We start from the raw sequence: 23733 nt of genomic DNA, 5'->3' as shown, positions 1-23733 counted from the left end.
ACAAACAAAATTTCCACACTGGCAACCAGTATTCAGAGTCGGCAACCATAATTTTACGATAAAATTACACTAAAATAATTAGGCTTTAGCTTGATACATTAGAAATTATGATAATCTATCACATCCTTACAGCATAAGTCCTTTTGTTGCTCATCTTTCGTCTATTTGCCTTCAAAACAAAAATGGTGACCTTCTATCGTTACTAAGGAGAAAGTTACCGTGACACCGCTCAATAACAACCCGGAAGTGAATGTAAATTTGTAAATAAAGCAAGATTTCTTCGTAAATACATCTGATAAGCAGTTAAATACACCATGACCTGAAGGTAGTAAAAGAGTCTTACAGAAATGATCCAAAGATTACAATGCTATCTGGTTCATTATGCAAAAATCGATCTCTAAGTGGACTTCACAAATTCGGATACACACGCCCGGATAAACAATAAACAGATTAAAATACCTGACATAGCATAACTTCTACTCTGAATGGTATTATATACCATACATTAAAATAACAATAAATATCATGTATAGTACAATATCTGGGGCACTACAATATATTGCCCAAAAGAAGACTATAGTGTATATACCAGCAGAAAAAAATAAATGTGCATTTTATAACTTCTGACCCAATGTCGAAAAAATATCTAAGGTAATATTTAAGGTAAACAGAAAAGCAAACAACTATAGAACATTTTCTGTATTTCACAATAACAAGTAACATAATGTCTAACGGTAAAGTCTGTTATGTGGTATATACTCATTCGTTGTAATATAAAAACCCTGAGGTAATACTCCATAATTAGAAAAATAAACCTAACTAAAACAATAGTCCAAAATTTTGTAGTAAAATAGAATAAATATTTATGGCAGTAAATGCACTTATAGAAGTTTTTCTTGCAGGAAATATACATGAAGACTTAACTTCAAATTTCATTTTTTTTGTCATAACAATTTGTTAATTTCCATTTATGATTTGGATTCAATGAGTCAATCTTCGCGTATAGGCAGGTGTATTTTTAATCTTAACATGTTGTACATGTGATTAGACGTAACTTGACTATGTTACAAAAATGTAATGTTATGATACTTGTAGTTTGAAAAGCTTGTGAGCTTACGTTAGGAAACATGCCACTGTACAATATTAAATAAATACGTAAAAATTGTGAACGTACAAACAAGCATATAATATGAATTATGTTTTGTATAAAGTTTATATATATCACAGTTAATTTGTTATATTCATAATAAAAAAATTATGTGAGATTGATTGCCACTGCAATGCTTGTAATGTTAATACTTGATCTATAATGTAAATAGACTGACACATATTTGACACAATGGAAAGGCATAAAATGAGAAACTGGTATTTATCACATCATTTTATTGTCAATAAAGACGACTTCAATGGTGGTAAATCAGTTTTTGGTCAACACTTAAACAACTGATCATTTACACTTAAATTTGTGTTCGCACACCAGATTTTCACTGGAAGAATTTTTTTAATTTTGATTTTCCTATCCTGGTTCCCTAACCAAGAATGCGTTATTTTAGCAGAAGTATAAATTAGATAAACATATTTGCCGAAGGAATAAATTATATTACATTAAATTAAAGTATATTAATTAGAAATTAATGTAAAAGTAGATATTATATTGAAATCAAAAGAAATAGTCCACTTTTGAAATACTTTTATATCGAAGGGAGGTAACTACAAAATCTCATAAAAAGTAATAAAATATACATTTCCTATAGGGATCTAACTCTATGTAATGGTTCTTTTTGTTCCTTAAATAAATCTTTTACGAATAAATGAAAGCTGAAAAATGTTATAAAATACTGCTCAAATGAGACTGACCGCCTTTAAGCCGTCATTATGGATTCTTCTACTTTCTGATAAATGATGTTCAGAAACTCCATCAAGTTAATACCATCCTTCATCGTAATGTATGCTCTATATATCGCATTCATTAGCGGAGAGCTATTTGCCATAAAATTTGGATCGAGAATATCGTTTGTCACGTTCCTGGTGACGTCACTTCCGGAAGACTGAAGAGCGATTTTGAGGTTGCACATGCAATTGTAGATTTTTGTTTCCAGGTTATATAGTTTTTTCCTTGTTTCGTCTTCGTTTTTCTTTACAGCGAGTGTACCGTTTGTTCGTAATTGTTTGACGTATAAACCAAATACAGACAATAGATGGTAGTGTGACTTGAAAACTTCATTTGGCTGAAAATGAAAGAAATGTTAAAAGATGTAGAACGTCAAGCGAAATTGAAACAAAAATGCTTACCGAATATTTTAAGCTCATGAAAAAAAAAATGAGCAGAATCTTGAAACTTGTTGAAAGGTCGAAGAAAATATTTCCTTTCAGTTTTTTTTTTTTTGCTTTCTATAAACGAAATACTGAATTATGGATTGTGGATAAAATAAAAATTAAAACTACCGAGTTCATTATTTGTTAACATATCATTTTCCCTGTTGAAACATTTTTTAATTCCATATTTTGATCGGCTTCTGAAACCCAAATAATGAGTTTACATTGTCAGATGTTTGATGCAAATTCCAAAGCTCTTGTTCAAATTGAAACGTGCTATATGTTTGGAAATTATATAAAATACTAAAGAAGAATGTATTCGTGTATTCGTCATCTACTTTTTTAATTGCTGCTCCATTTATAATCATATCCTCTTGATTCATCCAATTCATTGCATCTAAAAATTGTGTCGTGCCATCTGGAATTTGATATTGTTCCTTCAACTGCAAAGATAAATGTAACATCGTTTAATTAGAAAGATGTAATAATGCAAATATTTCTAGTAAAGATGGTAGCCTGTACGAAATTTTACAGCTGTAAAAGACCTTCATTTTTGTTCAAAATTACAGTCATGATTATTTCAATTTTACACCTGTATTTTATTTATCAACGTTGATTTTACAGCTGTATATTTCAATTTACAGCTGTAAAACGACTGTAAAACAGGTCGAATTATGCATATGCGATACAGCTGTAAAAAAAACTTACAACTGTAAAAATGAAAAAAGCTACAGCTGTAAAAATGACTAAGAGTTACAGCTGTGGAAATATAACAGGTGTTGAAAAAGAGAACATTATTTTAAGGTACTTCCGCCATCTTGAATTTAGAGTGACCTTCATTTTCGGTGTGAAAATATAGTGAACCAAAACTTTCAAATGCCGCTGTTCCATAGCACAAAAAACAGCTCAGTTTACAAGACCTTAAATAAAAGTAGCTGTATAAAAAGTAAAACTGAAATTTGGAAATAAACAAAGCAGATATTTTAGTTCAAAGTTTCAAGTAATGCATAGGAGAATTGTCTTACTGAATAGAACTAAACTTATTACAAAATTTGTTGTCAAATCTGACCACTGCATGTATTAAAACGAAATTTTCAGCATACATAAAAGTATTTCAGCATACATAAAAGTAAAGCAATGTGTGGACAAGATTTGTTCTATGTATGGTGTACCAAACTGCCTACAATTGTCAGACAAGTCTCAGACTTAATGTGAACAAGATTTAGTTACGATCCAAAATTCGTTTCAAGGATTGTACAAGTTTAATAAAGGTTTAATTTATTATACTGGAATTTATATTTCTTGTTGCTGGACCTGACTACCCTTGTTCATTATGCCAAAGAAAACCAAGATAAGATATGGTTGAAAATGTCTGACCCGATGTGTCAGGAGATATCTGACCCACCGAGTCAGACGGTTTATTTCATGAACAACGAAGTAAAATAAATGCAATATAAAATCAAATGTAACCAAATTTGGCATAAGTTGGAGATGTAAAACCACCGTAACAATAGGTGATGACTACCGAGATGTACATGTAAAGGAGGGTGGAGGGGTGGAACGGGTTTTTGATACAAATCTGTTTGAAAATAGCTCCGAAAACCCAGCACACACAAATAGCTCCGACACCTTGTAAACAAAGAAAGCTTTTAGAAATAAGTCGATTGGTCATTTCATGGAGCACGCTCGAACGGCGCTAGGCGATTGGCTAAAATCGTTTAACACGCTACTGTCACGCATGTAAAACATGTGTTAGACTGTGATACTGATAAATTTAGTAGATTAAACCAAAGCACATAGAGTACCATAAATATAAATCAATTTATACTCATGCTTCCTATAAATTACTATTTTATTTACACGTTTACGCGCTGCTTATCGCGCGGAAAATTCGGCGGAAATGGAATTTTCGGCACTTTCTGTGATAACTACCGAAATTACTAAACGTAACTTTTTCACACATACGTAATTGTATGTTTATAGATTATATAAACAACTGAAATATTTGCTTGATCACGATATATGCAAATCTTGAAACATCGGGCCACTGTATTTCCGCATACTGGTCCGGGACAAGTTAGACCTTATTGTGCCGGATGTGTATAGTGATTCCTTATTAGATGTTTCATGCGTCGTAAAGTAACCAATTTTGATTTATCCATATGTTTTATACAATTTGAGAATTTATGCAAAATGTTGAAACACACTGAGAATAAATCGCAGAAAAAAAAGTACAGCCAAATATGTTAGGAGGTAATACAATTTGTATACAATTGTAGGTAACCACGAAACATTTAGAAGTTTTGAAACAAAATACAATCAGTTGAACCTTTCGCACGAAAACCTGATGATTAAAATCAGAAATATCTCAAAAGTAACGTTTTTATATCTTGGCTCTTCGTTAAAGAACTTTTCACACTTTCATAGATTTAAAACTGATAATAAATGTGTATTGCAATTCCAGCATAGAAATCGACACTGACTTTACATTACTGCGTTGTTAACAGCGGAAGCAGCGGTCCAGTACTAACACTGTCTACGAAATCAAGGATCACGAATTCTTCATCTGAAAATTACGAACATTGGGACCAGTGTCCAGTATACACCCAAAAATAATAGTCTTGCTATTTGCCGAGTGCACACTTGTTTTCTGTCGTCGTTTATATAGAGTTCGTACACATGCATAATCTCATTACCACTTATTAAACGTATGTTCTCTAAAATTAACAGATAACTGGCTCAACTGAGACACCATACTTTGAAGTAAATTCGGTTTATTCACCACGAGGTTCAAAATACACGGGAGTCTCGTGATAGTACGTGCCTTTAATTCACATGGTTGAAGTGTAAACAAATAGTTAAAACTGCTTCGTTTTATTTCTCACGGAAATGATCGGACAGTTTTTGATATTGGAATAATTATAGAACATATAATTATGCATTTAAAGTTGCAAGTTGATTGTTTTCTACAGGACGTAAAACTAAAACAAGTAAACGCTTCTACTTTTTCAACAATTTCCCTCTGGTGAACTTTGACATTGTTTACGAAGAGAAATCAGTTTTGTGTCATCTTTAAATGCGCTGTTCGGCGGAAACGTTTAGTTCCCGGAATAGTTCTAAAATGGTTTATTTTTGGGATTTTTGTTTTATTTATACATTCAACACAATGTGCAATATTTACAGTTTTTGAAAATGAGAAAAAGTTCCGATCTTCATTCATATTTGGCCAGCGGATGCATACAAATTTTAAGTGAAAAGACTTTCTTGTCCAAGAGAGGTTTGTTAAGTGAAAAACTATGTTTACACAATGCGTTTATTCTTTAAATGTAAAGGATCGGTAACAGATCAAGGAGATCGTGCAAGGCTATACTAAATGGATATCCCCAGCTATGAATAAGAAGACATATATATTTCAGTAAGGAAATCTGAGGTAAAAGAACAATAATATGTTTGTTTCCCTGAAATAAACATGGCGGCGAAATACTGTGCCCATGTTTTGCACATTAGAATGTTTAACGACATTTCCTTGAAAACACTCGTATGCATTATTCTGGCATTTCTTTGGTTTGAAAATACATATTTTGTAGCAGTTTGAGTTGCATACGATACCAATATTTTGCACCGAAAAAGTTCACTCATTTTATTTCAATGCACTTTGAAAATAGGTTTTAGCGTAGCTTTCATGCTCGCAAATTTACCTACAGAAATATCATTTCAACTTTTATCATTTATTTTTTGTCTCCTTGCATTTCCAAAGCTGTTTCGAGGATTCTGATTTTTCACATGAATTTCTAATTCCAATTTGCAGAATATCCTTAAGGGACGAAAGCAGAAGTACAACAAGTTTTAGGATGAATTGTAATTCTCTAGAAAGGGTAGCAATTACTACACAAGTGGCAAAACAAATGACCTAGTAAGTAAAGAACAATATGAAATATGTTTCTAGAATAGCAATTGCAAACGTAAAGAGCAGGATACAAAGTAGAAACTATGCATCATTAATAAAATCTTGTAAATATTTCCTTTAAACGTATAATTATTTCCTTTAAACTTATCAGTTTCAAATAAAGAGTAAATTGTTAATGCATGTGCTTACACATGTCCTTTTACAACTGTATTAGATAATTAAACTTTTGTACTTGCTTCATAATGGCTAGATTTCCAATATTTATGATGATGTGGTGTCTCTTTGAATTTCAATTATATTCCGCCAACATCCATTAAAGATGGCTGACAGTACTCATGTTTCCCTCCAAAAAAGTTACAACTGTAATTTTGAGACATGACCATTTTACAGCTGTACCTTTCAACTAAAAGTTTTACAGCTGTATTTTTGAGACCTACAATTGTTTTACACCTGTAAATTTCAACTGTATTTCTGGTAATTCTCCACTTACAGGTCTTTTACAGCTGTAAAACAGGTCCTATTTTCGTACAGGCGTAGTACCATAACTTTGATTAAATATGAAGATGATAATGTTACATCTTACTCAGATTTTTTATTAAGTAGGACAGATGTTGGCTGATATCGTACTTAGAAAGAAATTCATAAAAAATAAGTCAAAATATTTATAAATCAAACCCTTAAAACCTTTCGAGCATAAATAAAATTACGTACATACTGCTTAAATAACTCTGCATATTGTTTCAATCCCCTTGTTCTTGTTTTTAGGTCTGTCATGCTTTCTTTCAATGATCTTAACATTGTAGATCCTTCTCCTTTACTGGTAAAACAGGGACCATCGAAAAGCCCTTCAGTTGATGACCGTTCATTCAATTTCAGAGTGGCAGATGAAACCAGATACACTGTTAGCAGTGTAAGGAACACCTGCGTTGATATAACTCCTGAAATATGTTATACATATATGTGTTTCACTTAATCCCACTTTATCAAAATATGCTGGTCCAACGTAAGTGAGATCTTTTTAATTTTCTTACACAAGTAACATATCATAACACATATTTAAAAAAAAATAAAAATAAAAATATAGAAAAAATATAAAAAAAAAATAAAAAAAAAAAAAAAAAATTGGGTTAGTTGTGAAAAAGAAAACCTTAATATTCTGTAATGTTCTGAAATAACTAAGAATAATCGACACGTGTGTTAAATCAGAAAACCAATGCATCTAGAAAGATATAATGGCTAAGTTATTTAGCGGTGATATTTTTTATACTTACTCAGTACAGACATTGTGATAGGCTTATATTTTAAATATCGACAACTAAAATAGGTATTACTAATTAGCAAAGCTTTAATATATGGTTACAAAATTAAAACAAAACGAACAAAATCAAGTATGTCTTCCGTTTTAAAAGAATTGAAATAATATATATTTATTGTGTGATAAAATAATTTACTACAATAAAAAGTTTGCCTTTATACTGCTGATAACAGGAATACCGAAATATGTTTCTGAGAAAATGAATCTCGCCGCCACGCACTTTGCTAAATATAGCGTAGAATGTAGAAAAAATAATTATTACTTTGCTAAATATGCAGTAGAAAAAAAAAATATTATTACGCCGTCTCAAATCAACTGGGATTTTGGACTAAAATATTAAGACAGATTTAAGTTATAATAACAGGTCAATTGTATTGCTAAAGTTTAGTATATATTAGCTGTTAGTCTTAAAACAATTTGATCAGCAAGACAACGGTTTGGCGTAGTAGGTAATAGAAAACATTACAAAATCCCTTAAATTTACACTGTGTAATGTACCAGATTTTGAAGTTTTGCTAGATATATGTTAGTGCGTTATCAATTACAATGTCATTTTTAACCTAGCGCATTTAGAAATGTGTAAATATTTGTGTATTTCTGTTTATATATGTTTCTGTATATACATATGTGCTATGTTTTGTGTATGTAATCTTCATTATTGGAGGATAATAAACAATAATAACTTTTTTTCCACCCTTGCCTGAAAAAACAGTAATGAGCTCGAGTTTGTACAATGTTCAGACAATTGTGCTCTGTTGAAATTTAACCAAACACAAGTTTACCTGCATAAACAGAAAGCATGATATGTCACCATGCGCGGATCCAGATGGGGGGTGGGGACCGGGGGTCCGGACCCCCTCTGGAAAATCTTTAAAAAAGGAAAGAAGACAAGAAGGAAAGAAAATGTTTTTCGAAAAAGGCAACATTAGGACTGCATGTAAAGTATATGCGGCTGCTGCTACATACGACCCCGACATAATTCATATTATTTATCTAAAAGAAACTAAGAATTTTACCTTCAAGAAAGCTTGATTTTATCATTTTCGCAAATTTAACAGGTTAGTCCATAAAACTGTCCCAGAATGCAAAAAATGAAGTGCCAAATTGCAAAATTTCCAGGGCGGGTGGGGGGTGGGGGCAGGGGATCGAACCCCCTCTGAGAAAATTGGCTGTGTCCGTGCATGGTCACTATACCTGTCCAGTACTGGACATTATGGTAAACGCTTCATTCCAGCACAAATGACAATTTCGCAACTTCTGTCCGGTTTGTACAAATTTCTGGCCGCGATAAACCATTTGACTTGGGTATATTTTGACTCGGGTTAGATATACAAAGTTATAGGTCTATTTAAGTACAATTGATTTTTATGAAAATAAAAATGAAATACACATTTACATCATGCCATCAATTTTAATATGCGTTTTGTAGTATAACTTTAATCAACAGGAAAAGGAATCATATTTTATATCTACTGGAATATTTATGAATGGCATTCCAGCGGGACTTAGTGTGCAGCTTTATTTGTCAGCCAATGAAATTCCTGTATTTTATAATTTTCGAGAGTTCTAAATACCATAGAACGAACAAGATTGTTTACTATGTAAAAATTGGTTCATAGAACGCACTATGTAACATAGTACCGCAGTTCTATAAATGTATTCATAATGATAATGGGAGGGACAAATATGCGCAATGACGATGCGCAATTCAGCAAACGCCGCAAAGTGATGCGCATGTATAAGTGATGATGTTCTGGGGCTTTCCCGTATATAAAATTAGACAAATGGTATTACAATAAAGCGAGAATAACTGCAAGCACTTGGTATGGCTGAAAGGAAACAAAACCACAAAAATGTTTTAACTTTAATACAGGACAGTTGATCCTAAACAGCTAAAACCAAAGCAGCTTACCTTAGCTAATAATATCCTTAAAATATAATATTATAATAATCCAAAATCACCTTCCAGTAATATTTACTGAATTTATAGTTTTGATAATAAAGAATAATTGAACTATTCAGTTTTCAAGGGAAGTTCACCGTCTGAACTTATAAACTTTACACTTCAATTATGATCTTTTTTTCCATCCTTCTTTTGGATTATTAACTTTTACACACTGCCTGGAACATTAATAATTAAAGTATCTTCATCATTTTTTACAGAGCTATCATTCAAAGATTTTACATCAAATTAATTCTTTATATTAGATTTTACACCAGATTCAGTCTTTATACCCTTACAAGAAGATGTCGTAGCTGCAACAGTCTAAATCGAAGGGTTTTCATCACACTTTGGTTTCAACACACTGGGTTCGAGTGCTTTACTGATATTATTTAAATTTTCAAACTGTTCCCTCTGGTAAAACTGAACAGCTGAACTTTTGTGCTTGCTTCGACTCATAACGGCTTTGTCAGGAAAGTTTTTATTACACAGTGTAGTACACAAGGTAACCCTAGCAGAGTGATTACTTATTTTACGGTCATTTGTATCAATCCCAGCTTCCGCGTAAAATCTCTTAATCATAGATTTGATAGCGTGCTGTGCTATTGAAGCAGCACAAAATTTTGGTGAACCATTTTCATCATAATTACCGACAGGTTTCCTGTATAAAGCACCAACCCTTGGTATTAATGACAAATACCGTTCGTACAGGTCAACTATAGAATATTTTCTATCTTTTTGCTCGTAGTGAACAAGTGGCTTATTTGCAGGGTTCCGGCTCTTCAGTCCCCATTGCGAATTTTTGCGAAATCCGAGAGTAAACTTGATATAACGTAAGTCCTTCGCACTATCTTTACGTATCTCAAATTGGTCTGCTTGGCAACTGACATGTTCCTGAAACCCTCTAAATCCGAATAATTTCCCGTTATAAAAAAACACAGAGTTGCTCAAACCTACAGATGTGTCAAAATTAAAAACACCTGACTCCCAAAACTGTAATTCAGCTTCCATAGTAACAGGATCTGGAGAATTACTTTTAATTCCAACTCCCTGTGCATGGAGTTCTTTCATTCTTGTATCAATACATCTACGAAATTCACTGAACTGACTTCCTTCACGAAAAAGTTGATGTTGTTTCTATTACAAATAGTAGTAAGATATCTCTGCAAGCCACTGACAATCTGAGTCAGTGTATTAGGGGGTAGTCTTTACCATCTTGTCTCTTAACTTCCATAATGAATCGTTGACCCCAGAAGTTGATCATACTGTCATCTAAATCACCTATATCTTCCGGGATTGGAAAACTACTTTCCAATACAGAAGCTGGCTGGCTGTTTCTAAATTTTGCTCAGTCAGACCATACCTTCAAAGCCCATTTATTTGCATCCCTAGTTTTCTTTGGAATACTGTTTGTTTTTCGATCTTTTATGCTGATGACACCGGCACAGCAAATCTACCATTATCTGTAAAAATTAAATAACATAATTATATATATATAGTAGAATCCGTCTAAAGAGACCACCTATGGTTCTTTAAAAAAGTGGTCTTAATAGCGAGGTGGTCTTATTATCGGGGTTTCCTCTACAAATGATTGAAAAGTTTAAAAAAAAGAATATTATTTACATCTTATATGACTTAATGTAGAAATAAGCAAAATATTGTATTATGTTCGAATTCTTTCACTCTATGCAGCCATGTTATTACCGGGACTTGAACCAATGGCCGGCTTAATCAGTGAAATGTTCACAAACACAGCACAAACACAGCACGAGGATTTAACTGCATATCAATCAATTAATGCTTTTCTATATTTTTTAATTACATATGTATTAAAAAACCCAGAAAACTCATCAAGAAATTGTGCAAGTTGAAAGTAACTAACCTGAGATTTCCCTTTTAGGCTGAACAATGTCTATCACATTACTATCAATGGTCGTAAGGGGTGGCCTCTTAGGTATCAAATTCGGTGGAACAGGTTCAGTCAAATCGTTGGAATTACTAGAAGAATCCGGGACAATCACCATAGGATTAGGAACCAACTCCGTTACAGTTACTGAACCTCCAGGTGTGCTGCAAGTGATACCAGGACCTGCAAACCATATAAACATTCATAAGTTTATCAAATCCAATCATTTGAGAGCGTTCCATACTGAAATCAATCATATTTCAACACAGACACAGACGTATGTAAATGTAACATGTGACATTGAAATTTTGACCGATCAATACGAATAATGACGACTCCTTTTTATCACTTTTTATATTTTTAAAATATAAAATCATGACATTCGACAATCTTACACGTTTATTTTGATACGTAACAATAGTATTAGTAAATCGTTTTATTTCTTCTATGAAATGCAAAACGAACAGTCATGTGAGCATATTTCATGAGATGGTGTGACATGAGCTTTTGACGCACAGCAACTGATTCATTCGCTGAAGTAGTACTAAATGTCATTAGGGCGTTGGACTACAACCTTACAATACTATCGTATGATGTAATGTTTACTATATACAGTGGCGCTTGCGATAAATTTCCGTGCTTTCGGGAAAAGAGGCGGTATCCGTTAGGTAAGTGTTCATGATACGATAACCGTGTGCAACAAAGAGAAACGTGTAAATGAAATACGCATGCGCATCGTTAAACGAGAACCGTGAAACGAGAGATTATTGCGCCTGCGCAGCGAGAAAAGAAACGATAACCGTAAAAAAATCTGAGTCGTTTTATTCAATAAAGACAATATCATCTATTACGGGTTTATGTTAAGGTTGAATTTTTGTAGCAAGTCAAATAAAATCTGATCTCGTGAATTAAAGAAATCTCACCGAAACTAAAAATTCCCTTTATTGCACTTAAAATGTGAACGACAGCTATTAAGAAAGCAAATTAACCACAGAAACTTATAGAATATACTTTTAACAATATGGTCAAACGTTTTTCTGAATACGTAGTCCTTCAAATTCTTTTGTTTCATCGTTTACATACATTGGTTTTATTCATAAGTTAAAAAAGACGTTCTAATTTATTGTTGTCTGCACATGTCAGTGATATATATTACTCAGCTGATGGTTGAATTGTTTATGAACAAGAACCACAGAATATACTTTTAGGGTAAAGCATGTTCGCAATATTTAATTTAAGACAATTACATGTATATGATTTTTGGTGACTTTTAGGAACATTTAGCCGGGTGCTGTATTATTTTGTGTATATGTGTTTTAATACTTATGCACATGTCACGTTAATAAAACATTTACCTATTTATTTATTATCAGCGGCATAATTCCACAAATCAATTTATCAACGCAAAAGAAAATAAAATTTAAATTTGCGATTTGCTTTTGCTAACAATTAAGGAGAAGCAGATTTTATTTAAATGATCTGCTTACACATACTTAAAAGATATTTTTCTTTGCCTTAAGCGTTAAATGTCACAGTTGCACGTGAATTGAATTTACGATGTTTAACTGATTCTGCATTGGAAGACAGTTGTGCCTCACATGTTGATTCAAACAGTAGTTAACTATCTGTCAGGGGCATAAAAAGGATCAAAGTTATAAAATTGTTAACGGATCCAAATAAGGCAATAAATCATTTTTAAAAAAAGCTTGCGAATGCGAGAATGAATTAGATTTTGTATATGCCGGATGTTTTTAAAATAATGCATATAATCATTATGTAACAATGGTTATGATATTCTTTATACAATCTGACTTCACACTTCAACTGAATTTGCGTCCGTTTGTTTCATTTACCATATACTTTCCTTAAATATAAAATCGCATTTTTCAACAGAAGAATTAGAACAAATCATACTCCTGAAAGCACCGTCGCCGTCGCTGGACCCGCTCCCTACTTTCACCTACAGCACACATAATCCCACCCCTTTATCCCCTTTTTAAAGGCCTAGATTCACTACTATATAAGTGCCCCCCCCCCCCAATCCAATATACAACCCCCATCTTATCTGCTGCTTATCAGCGATTATGTAACATAACTGATTAGAGGGTAATTAGCACAGCAGGGACCCCAACTAGACCATGAAGATGTGTGCAGTGGAGCTGAAAGAAATTTATTTTTCTTCAGTGAATGTGGAATGATAATAATAAAAGTTATTATTTTGATATTATATGATATAATAACTATTACTTTAATGTTATAATAATGATAATAATAATAATAATCATTATTATTATTATTATTATTATTATTATATTATTATTATTATATATAGGATGATAAAATATACAGTAATAATATTGAAAATAATAATGATAATAAAACACAAAACTTCATGAGTTCTTTGTGCTGACAAACAATATTTTTCCAATTGAAAATTGATTTTCTTGTATTCATGTGATCAACATTATTTGAATATAAAATTATTGTGTTCCATCTATACTGAATTTTCATTTTCAGTATGTTGCCAAAAGTAACTTTTTCATGCTTTGCTTTGTAACTTTGAAATGCACATTCTGTTTTCAGTTTTAGACAAATGTTATTTACAGTATTCTGCAAGCTTTAGATGAGTGAAAGTCACATTTTTCTGAAATATCACAATTCTCCAGACAGAATTTGAAAAAATGAAAACTTGCATATTTCTTTAAGTATTAAGTTTCTCATTATTTTATTATTGTGTTTGATCAACAAATATTTTTCTTCACATAAGAATACAAAAAACAAACAAACAAAAAAAAAACAACTAGTATAACTTTACAAGTTATCAATTATTCATTAATTTAAAATAAATTACATTGTTTCCACTTCTCACTAATTGATACACTTGTAAGGTAGACTGACTCTCCAATAAACAATGACCCTTTTTTATTGGAACCATACTGTGATGGTCATTAGCCCCCAACAGTGCAGGTGAAGACAGAAATCCATTGGCCCACTGCCAAAATCTAGGCTTCCTCACCCCATCCCCCACCCCGCCATTATTACCGTTTTTTTCTAATTTTGTTCACATAAATTTACATTCACCCAGTTTAAAAATTGGAAATCGTCTCTCCGTGAAAATATTATTTCACAACTTCGTTTATATTTTCTAAATTTCTTACAGCTAACTGCAAAAGACAAAACAAAGTTAAAGAAATAAGTAAGTGAAAGAAAAAACTGAATTAGAAAGCAGTGAAAACGGCAAAAAGTAAATATGCACATAAAAGAAACTGAACATAGCCTTCTTTTGCATTGCACAAAATTGTTTAGTTCCGAACAGGCATCATTACAATATATTACACTGATTGACATGTGACCAATATCCGGTCCCAAAAAGTTTTAAGTACAATACCGCTTTTGCGGTGTTTGTGATTTACGTATAATCAGAATTGAGTGTCCTCTAATTAGCATAGACTAAATGTTATTATATTGTTGGCCTCGCACCAGTCTGTAAGTCTAGTATTAAGTACTGATGTAAAAAGCTTTGATATAACACTAACAAGTGTAATTCCTCTATAATTGTCTACATTATTTTCATCACCTTTTTTGAACAAGGGAATGATTATTCCATCCATCCAAGCAGACGGAAAATGGCCACTTGAAAATATAATGTTAAACAAGTCCACCAAATGTGCAGCAAGAATATCCCCAGCTTTAATGAAATATTCATTAATTATGTCATCACTTGAGCCTGCTTTGGCGCGCTTTAGGTTTTTAATCGCGCGTTGAAGTTCAGCAACTGTTATATTAGTGTCTAATTCTTCAAAAATAGGGTCATCTGGCGATCTCTGTTCACGACAAAAATCTTCGCTTTCGTCATCAAACGTAATATTGATCTCGTCTGCCAGATTTTTAAAATAATTATAGAAGTCATTCGCTGATATATTGCTACCTGTTCTGCCTTTCCGTTTTGAAAAGTATTTCCAAAACTCCTGTGTTTTTTTTTACTTTAAACTTTCAATTTCTTTCATTTTATTCGCCTTAAATTGCGATCTTTTAGTTTTAATCCATTTTTTGTAAGCACGCTTTTTAGACGTTTGAATTAATCTATTTTCGTTACTTTGTGTTTGATTATAACACTTTAAAGCTTCAAGATAATCCTGTTTTTTATCCTGACATGATTAATCAAACCAGTCTGATCTTTTAAATGCAGCATTTCTGTTAAATTCATAAGTGTGTAAGCCCTTTGGGCGTATTTCTTGTAGAAATAGCGGTTTAGCAACACCGTTAATCAGATCGACAAATTCGGTAACTACTCTATTCACTGTCGATTCATTGACATTGTCCACTGATTCAAAAATATAATTGAATTGTGGTAATTTTGAAATCAGTCCTCTTCTGTACTCAGTCCGTTTCTCAGGATTCCATTTTATTTTATTCAAGCAGGGTTGCTCAATATACGGCATTTCATGGGTATTCGCCGAGACACAAAATTGTAAGATCTTGGGATCCTAAAACATGTTAAGTTCAAACGTTTTAATGATCTCATAGTCACATTGTTTGCACAAAATGTAATCTATTACCGAATTACCGTTATATCCCCAATAAGTGTATGATTCTGTGTTTGGAAAACGACCGTTACAAATCCGAATTTCCGTTGATTTACATAGGTCCAATAAGTTGGTGCCGTTGGCGTTACATTGCCTATCCATTGATATTCGCGAAAGTGGAACGTCAGGGACGTAATCACAGCCATCAATTATTGAGTTAATTCTGTCGTAACGGATAAATAGAGAATAATAGGTTAGTGCCGTAGATGAGAAAGTTTATCTGGCGAGGTGAAGGAGGTTATCGGGTGAGCCGAAGGCGAACCTGATAACGTCCGGAGCCGAGCCAGATAAACTTTCTCCATCTTAGGCACTAACCTATTATTCTATTTATCTTGTCATTACTTCATTTTCCGATATTTGGCAATTTATTTTACAAAAATAAGTGTGCGACAACCGCTTTAATGACGTCTTATTCGTGATTACGTCACTTATATAATGACGTGATTACCGGCAAAATCGCAATAACTTCTTCGTTTTTGAATAAAAACTCATTATTTGACCACTCATTTCCAACACAATGGTGATGGTTTCGTTGCAAAATTTCTTATGACAACAATATCGATCATAAGGCCACATGATCAACTGACCGTATATCACAGGTCACATGATCAACTGACGGTATATCAAGAAAGATATACGGCACCCTCAAACAAATTAACATTTGCAATATTATAAGCTGGGGACTCCTGGCCCCATAAATATGATGCACATACGAATATATTTGTAGTAGTGTTGAAAAAATTACTGTCTAGCTTTATCCAAATTATTGTGTCAAAATGATTACGAACAACCGTTATTCCTGAAGAGATAGGATCTCTACAATAAAGGACGATACCGCCACTACATCTTCGGGCATTTCTATGTTGAAATTTGAGGTAAAAACTATATGATTTATAACCACCGAATTCTATCAAACCGTCATTACTAGTCCACGATTCAAGAAGGAAAATCAAATCAAATTTTGAAATTAAACTACAGAAGTCCTCATCTTCCATCTTGACAGACCGTTACAATTCCACACTGCAATTGACACATCACTCTCGTGTATATCCTACGCGACTTTTCCGTATGCACCGTCCTTGTAAATACTGCCGTCCACTATGAGCTTATTGTATTTTATATAAGCTTCCTTATGGTCCGCTCTTGCCTTTTTCATAATTGGAATGAGTCTCTTTCTCTGGGCTACAATTTCTGGAGGAAATTGGTCGTGCATAAACAATCCAGTTGCTTTTGAGTCTACGTTTTCCTTGAATGATTTTACATAGTTTTTATACCTCGAATGAATTAAATTGAAACTGTACAATCAATTGTTTATTCAAGCAATCATTTTAGCACCTGTCGATAGTCCCATTAATGTAGATGTGATTAGATTAGCACATTGTTAGCAAAGTAAACATCCTGTGTTACACCTCGAACTCATCAAAGGATTGTCAATTCATTTTTATTATTAATAAATGAAATAAACAAACAACAGTTCGATTACTAGGTCATACGTGTTTACATGTTTTCAAACCAAAATATCTCTACTTACAAAAATACCTTTCTACTTTTTGATTATGTTTTGTTTTAGCTTGAGCTCACGTTTTTCTTATACAAGACACACTAAAATATGGAACCCTCAGTTTAGGTTACTAAACGCAATCTCTATTGTTTATAAACATGATGTATACGAAAACGAACTGTAGTACTGGTTATCATAAAGTTTTAAAATCATATAAAAGTAAATTTTCGAATAAGTATTGATGGTAAGAAAAAATATTTCATTTTTTTCCAATTTACATAATTTCTTTTTCAATATGATATCGAGATTATTGTCAAGCATTTGTAGTTAAACAGATTCTAGAAAATTCCTGTCTTTGGTGTTAAAAAATATTATTGAAAAAAAAAATTCTGATTCCCATACCAATGAAAAAATCAGGCTCCAAGTCAGATTAAAAAAATAATAATCCATTACTCTGAATGCCATATTCTTGGTTCAGAAACTGTATTTAGATTTAATATTTTATAATTTATCTATATATGTTATTCTGATAATTTGTTGAAATCCCCTTAGAATTCAGGATTAAGCTATCGCAAATTGCAAAATCATATGGGGGAGGACCCATACTTTCCCTATACAGAAATAATACAACACTATTTCAAAATTCTGGTGTATTTAAGGATACGCTTCTTTAAACATTATCAATCAACTGTCATTAAAAAAATCAAAGATACTTTAAGCAGGTGCTAATGCTTCTTTTGTTATGATCAATCATATATCATATCAAAGTTTCTTGTAGCTAAAAACATTCAGCTCAGGGATGTTTATATGCTGTTACGGACGCGACCATCAGAAAATATACCAACATACCTATGTAGGTGAAATACTTGTCCAGATATTGAGCGGAAACTATTTTAGTGTTCAGGTCCCTGTGACCTTGACCTTTGACCCAGTGACTCTGAAATCAATAGGGGTCATGTACACATCAAGACCAACACACCTATGAAGTTTCAACGTCCTAGATGAAATACTTGTCCAGATATTAAGCGAAACTATTTTCAGTGTTTAGGTCCCTGTGACGACCTTTGACCCAGTGATCCCAAAATCATTAGGGGTCATGTACACAACAAGACCAACATACTATGAAGTTTCAAGGTCCTAGGTTAAATACTTGTCCAGATATTGAGGGGAAAACATTTTCAATGTTCAGGTCCCTGCAGTGACCTTGAACTTTGATCAAGTGATCCAGAAATCAGTAGGGGTCTGTACATATCAAGACCAACATACCTATGAAGTTTCAATGCCCTAGGTGAAACACTTGTCAAGATATTGAGTTAACAAAAAGGTTAACATGAGACTCATTATTCCATCCATCCACCCATTCATCCATCCATCCGCCCGGACAGACATAATCTACAAGCAGATTTTTCTTCGAAAACCCGGCCAAAAATGAATGCCGATATTTTCGTTCTTAAAGTGCCGCCTGTAAATAGAGTTAGTCCCTAGGTTGGATTTGAAGTTGAGATTTTTTGCTATTCATTTCTCTCTTAATTTATTACGGTCAAACACAACAAAATGAAAAGCCAACCTTAAACATAGTTGTTTCCTTTCTTGTGACCCATGATATCAAAGGCTGGGTAAGTAGGTACATGTATGGAAATATTTTTTTTTCATAAAATTCTTTTCTATTTAATCTAATTCTTATTTAACAAAAATTCAAAACATGCCATGTGTAATATAATCTTTTGCTCAGTCTTTGTCTCCTGCATATTAACAATAACACCACTTTTACAGTTGTGTAATCTTTATCATCACCTTGATTTTAAAGTAACAACTCTGACAGTTTTGGCATTAATGCGTCAAAAACTGCGATTTCCTAGACCAGCGGGAAATATGATGAGACCAAAACATTATCCTTTAGATATATTTCCTTAGTATAACCTCTTCATACAAATCCATTTGTGTTAATAAGATGAGAACTCAATGACAGTACAGTCATTTGCTGGTAAGGATTAATGACAGTATACGCATCTTATCTTTGCTGTTCACTATGTATGAAAAACCTATTGAAATTAAAGCTGAAAGTAAAATGAAACAATACGTCAACAAGGAAACAATAAAAAAGCATGAAATTCGGTAAAGTGGTACAATTGTTCTACCTTACACGGGATAAAAAGCAGAGCGATGTTATGTAAGGGGTATTTTGTCTTTTTTGTTAGGTTTATATCTGCGGATGTCTCTAATTTGTTGTTTTTTTTTTTACTTTTAGCATGTGTAAATGTTGAGTTCTGCTCAACCCGGGGCTAGAGGGCGTGGAAGGTAGCTTGCATTTCCACTACCGTCCATGAACAGTCTCAGTCAAACCGAGCCTGCAACATTTTCGTTTTTGTTGTGTTAAGCGACCTGTGGAGTTTTCATTTTTTTTCTATTTTTTTATAAGCATAGTGAAAAAAAAAAAGAACCCTCGCCTCAGAAGAAGATTTCCTAAGTACTTCTTCATCAGATCCTATTCTTAGGCACTCATTTTCATCTGCCGATGCTTCCCCTGAAATTTCATCAAATAAAACATCGTCAACCATTTCTTATTCTCTCGAATTATCAAATCTTTCTATATATTTTGACGGCGTATGAATTAGTTGTTTCTTTGTCGTCATCTTGGCACTTGGACAAGGAGTAAAATAAAATGGCGATGTGACATTTTTTTATGTGAATGAAGTTATTGTCTATTATTTGTTATATCATTGCTTTCTGTTTGTCTATTGTTAATTGTTTGTACTCTGTTTCTCCTTTTTTTATAAAAAACAAAAAATCTAAACATTGTTCATGACATTTCGAAACCCTGTGGTTAAACCTCAGAAAAGAAAAGGATATTGTAGAAGTAGAGACAAATCAGTCTACTTGTAAAAAGTCTTAATTCATATAACGCAGTTGCTCAATGGCATTTTGTTATGGTATATGCAACGTATTAGTAATGTTTTTTTCATTAGTCAAATTGGTATGTTATATGATGTAAAAGGCACGCGTGGGGTCAGCAATTAATCAAACAATCGGTTCTGTCAGTTGATAATTTGTATACATTTAGTGAAAATGAAGTTAAAGAAATCTTTCATGCGTTCCATAAACAATCATAAAGAAAGTGCATTTGGTACGAAAGAATATGGTGATATGGTGTTATTTCTTGGCAGTAGATTATGTTTCAAAACTTTAAACTTACTTTTCGTGTACGTATTCAACAGAACGGAAGTGCAAATCAATAGTGTATTATTACTAAACATTCGGTTTCTATTGCTGTCTAATGTCAAAGTGATTTCATTGACATACCCCATTCAAACTACCGGGAAAAGTGCAGTTTAGTTAAGTTATAAGTCCGTCACGCACATAAAAGAAACAAGATACACCGCAATGCGTTGCAATTGTTCCCACCGCCACTGCGTTGGAATCCTTTTTTGGTTGATTATCTTATATTCCTGCAATAAAAATTCACCGATTACTAAGAAATAGTTTTTGCTTGACAGTGTCATACGTACGATTTGAGGCAAAAGTGCTCAGGGGTCGCTTTGTATAATATTTTATCATTTTCGATGGCAATTCTACAAAAACGGCAGTCCCTCGTCAAACGGTACAGAAGTGTTTACATTAATGACAAAGAATTGCACTGAACAAGTGTTTTTGGCTGGAAGAGTACACATGTGGGTTCCTGTCTCACTGGTTGTTTTCATTCAAACGTGAATAAATATGGGAAAACTCATTAAAAAACTTACCGTAATGTAGTCAGCCGGCCATATTTATCCACCGCTTCTTCGACGAATCCTCCACCGCCGCGGCGTTGGAACCACCGCTTCTGCGAAAGCTATGGCCAGTGTGATTTTCTACAAAATAGAATTTGGACAATCGAAGTACATTTGTTGTAAGACAAAATACATGTTACCGAACAAGATGACCTTTACAGAAAATATTTTCTACCGCTTCTGAACAATTATGTATGTATATGTTATGAATATTACGGGTCTGTCAGGTATGATTTCCAAAATGAAAATATACCCGAGGGGTTGTCTCAAAGGTGTTTACATGATCCTTAAGTACGATCATAAACAAACTAGAATCTATATGTATAGACTAAATCAGCACGTATGTCGTATAGTTAAGATATGTTTTGACTGATATGAATAGTTAAAAGTAGATATTTACCTCTTTTTGATCGAGGCTGACATGCAAAGGATGTAGAAGAAACAAAGGGAGAGGGTGGGGGGTGGAAACTAGGCATATACAGGCTGCAACCATCTTGACTTGGTCGTACAAACATGTAAAAAAACACAGTTCCTGTGCATGCTTTCCTGTATTGTTGATAGTTTAAAACACAACACCATTTTATGCCCCCGTCATAAAATGGGGGAGGGATGGGGGCATATAGTGTTACCCCTGTCCGTGTGTGTGTTTGTTTGTCCGTCCGTGTGTTCGGAAAAGGGTGATGTTCGCGTCCGGTCCATATCTTTGACGTGCATAGTCCGATGTCAAAATAATTTGACACAAATAATAAGCATGGATAGATAAAATGTCATGCGCAAAACCAGGTCCCTAGCTTAAAGGTCAAGGCCACAGTCCTTGGTTGACCTTAGCCAATTTTCACTACATATATACTGATAATATGGTCTTCGTGTCCGGTCAATAACTTTGACATCCATTGTCCGATTTCAAAATGATTTGACGCAAATAATAAGCATGGATAGACGATGTGTCATTTGCAAAAATCCAGGTCCCTGGGTACATGAATGATTTTGTCTTGAGCATTTCTTCTTCATGCATGGAAGGATTTTGATGTAAGTTGCCTCAGTTGTATACCCTCATGAGACAGAATGCCATGCGCAAGAGTCATGTCCCTAGTTTAGAATTACTTCCCTTTGTTGTTACTATAAATAGCTTGTGTTGTAACTTTCTTATTACTGGTTGTAGGGAAAAAAACAAGACCACTTTTATGTAGTACAACATGCATGTTACATCCAATTTTGAGAAGTATTTTAACCTATCTCTACCTGGTATGGATTTTTGTGTGGATCTAGGATTTTTTTAAACATTAACTTCCCTTAGTTGTTACTAAAAATAACTTATGCCTGTGACCTTTCTCATGTTGCGGGGGCATCCGTGTCTGTGACACATTTCTAGTTTTCTATAGAAGCTACTAGAAAATTATCAATTCACATAGGTATTTACCTTCGGTGATCAAATATAAATCTGAAGCAGACGCAGTTACATACGAAAATATATATAATGCTAAAAAAGTACCAGCGACGATACTCTTTCCTGTCCCTCGTTCTTCTTCAGCTTTCCTTTCAAAATTGCGTCAGATTTTATCTGCTTCTTCTTCTTCTTCACAGGTATATTCCTTCAATATTGATTGAAGCACCTCTCTTTAAGAGAGTAATATCCATTGTATGAATATAAAATCCAACCAGAATATAATTTCAGCACTTCATGATCATGCCTTTTTACATTAGATTATGTACACAATTTTACCCTGACCTACATATCACTAGTCATTACAGGAATGTATAGCCTTTTTCAAAATAATGTCTATATTTTAATTTTATCTTATTTCTTAATGATAGCTAGAGGTTTAACAAGTGGGCTAGTTGTCACCATTTTGTGCACTCTCGCTGTATAGAAGTAATGGATTGCACTCTGGCTCGCAACTTCAGCCCTTATCTTGGTCCTTTTGGACAGATTAACTCCTGGCTTAAAACTACTACTCAGAAACAACAATACCAAATATATTAATAAATTTAATGATCTTAAGATGTGTCACAATTCAAAATATATTTGATCAAATGATTCAATAAACAAAGACAGATAAATAAGCTACAACTGCTTACTTAGTAATACTCACAAGTTCAACTTATGGAAATGAAATCCATTTGTAAGGTAAAGTTCAAGTGTTTAACTAAACTGTCCAAATTCCATTAACATCCGCCAAATAACAGCCAATAAAACAAAGCAAAAGCAAAACAATAACTTAAGAAACAGTTCTTCTTTACCTTAATAACAATGACTTGAGACTGTGAAATCTACAATTGAGACCAAAAAGATTTCAAATATGTTGTAATTAAGGATTGCAAATATTGTATTAGTTTTAGACTGCTGATTTTATGAAAGAGTCGAAATAACTCTCAAAAAGAAATGTCTTAACCGATTTGCACCTTCAGAATTTAAATGAAAGCCTCCGTCTAATTTAGCGAACAAGTAACGTTTCACAGAACCTTTAAAACAAAACAGTCTGTATGAGCGAA

At 33.2% G+C, this 23733-nt stretch overlaps 1 protein-coding gene and 1 long non-coding RNA gene across 4 annotated transcripts; both read right to left on the bottom strand.

The window, feature by feature from the left end:
• Positions 1–1363: 1363 nt before the first annotated feature.
• Positions 1364–7379, bottom strand: LOC123522880 (uncharacterized). Of its 3 annotated transcripts, none has more exons than XR_008371988.1 (3): positions 3892–3938; positions 2655–2759; positions 1364–2228 (listed from the first exon to the last, which is right to left on the bottom strand). XR_008371988.1 is itself a non-coding variant. In XM_053549535.1 (3 exons), exons 1-3 carry the CDS (start codon positions 7019–7021, stop codon positions 1863–1865), a joined length of 558 nt encoding a protein of 185 aa, XP_053405510.1. In that variant the 5' UTR covers positions 7022–7379; the 3' UTR covers positions 1364–1862. The 3 variants fall into 3 exon arrangements, 2 of the variants coding, with proteins under 2 accessions (XP_053405510.1, XP_045156304.2); XM_053549535.1 differs by lacking the exon at positions 3892–3938 and adding an exon at positions 6935–7379; XM_045300369.2 differs by having other exon boundaries at positions 3842–4156.
• Positions 7380–9389: 2010 nt separating this feature from the next.
• LOC123560795 (uncharacterized) lies at positions 9390–22963 on the bottom strand. Its single transcript, XR_008371987.1, has 4 exons — positions 22733–22963; positions 21214–21321; positions 11363–11569; positions 9390–10943 (listed from the first exon to the last, which is right to left on the bottom strand). It is a non-coding gene; the product is annotated as an uncharacterized LOC123560795 (long non-coding RNA).
• Positions 22964–23733: the final 770 nt, after the last annotated feature.

Source organism: Mercenaria mercenaria, chromosome 8, assembly GCF_021730395.1.
Source record: "Mercenaria mercenaria strain notata chromosome 8, MADL_Memer_1, whole genome shotgun sequence".
Classification (NCBI taxonomy): Eukaryota; Metazoa; Mollusca; class Bivalvia; order Venerida; family Veneridae; genus Mercenaria; species Mercenaria mercenaria.
This window is presented reverse-complemented; position numbering and strand designations above follow the sequence as displayed.

What these genes read in the sequence shown, in the direction of transcription:
- LOC123522880 (XM_045300369.2), bottom strand. Translation starts at nt 3,988, where the DNA reads ATGACCAATCGACTTATTTCTAAAAGCTTTCTTTGTTTACAAGGTGTC. An exon ending in TCCTTTACATGTACATCTCG is followed by an intron (nt 2,760 to 3,841) that starts GTAGTCATCACC and finishes TTATCTTTGCAG; the next exon opens with TTGAAGGAACAATATCAAAT. An exon ending in ATGGAGCAGCAATTAAAAAA is followed by an intron (nt 2,229 to 2,654) that starts GTAGATGACGAA and finishes TTTCATTTTCAG; the next exon opens with CCAAATGAAGTTTTCAAGTC.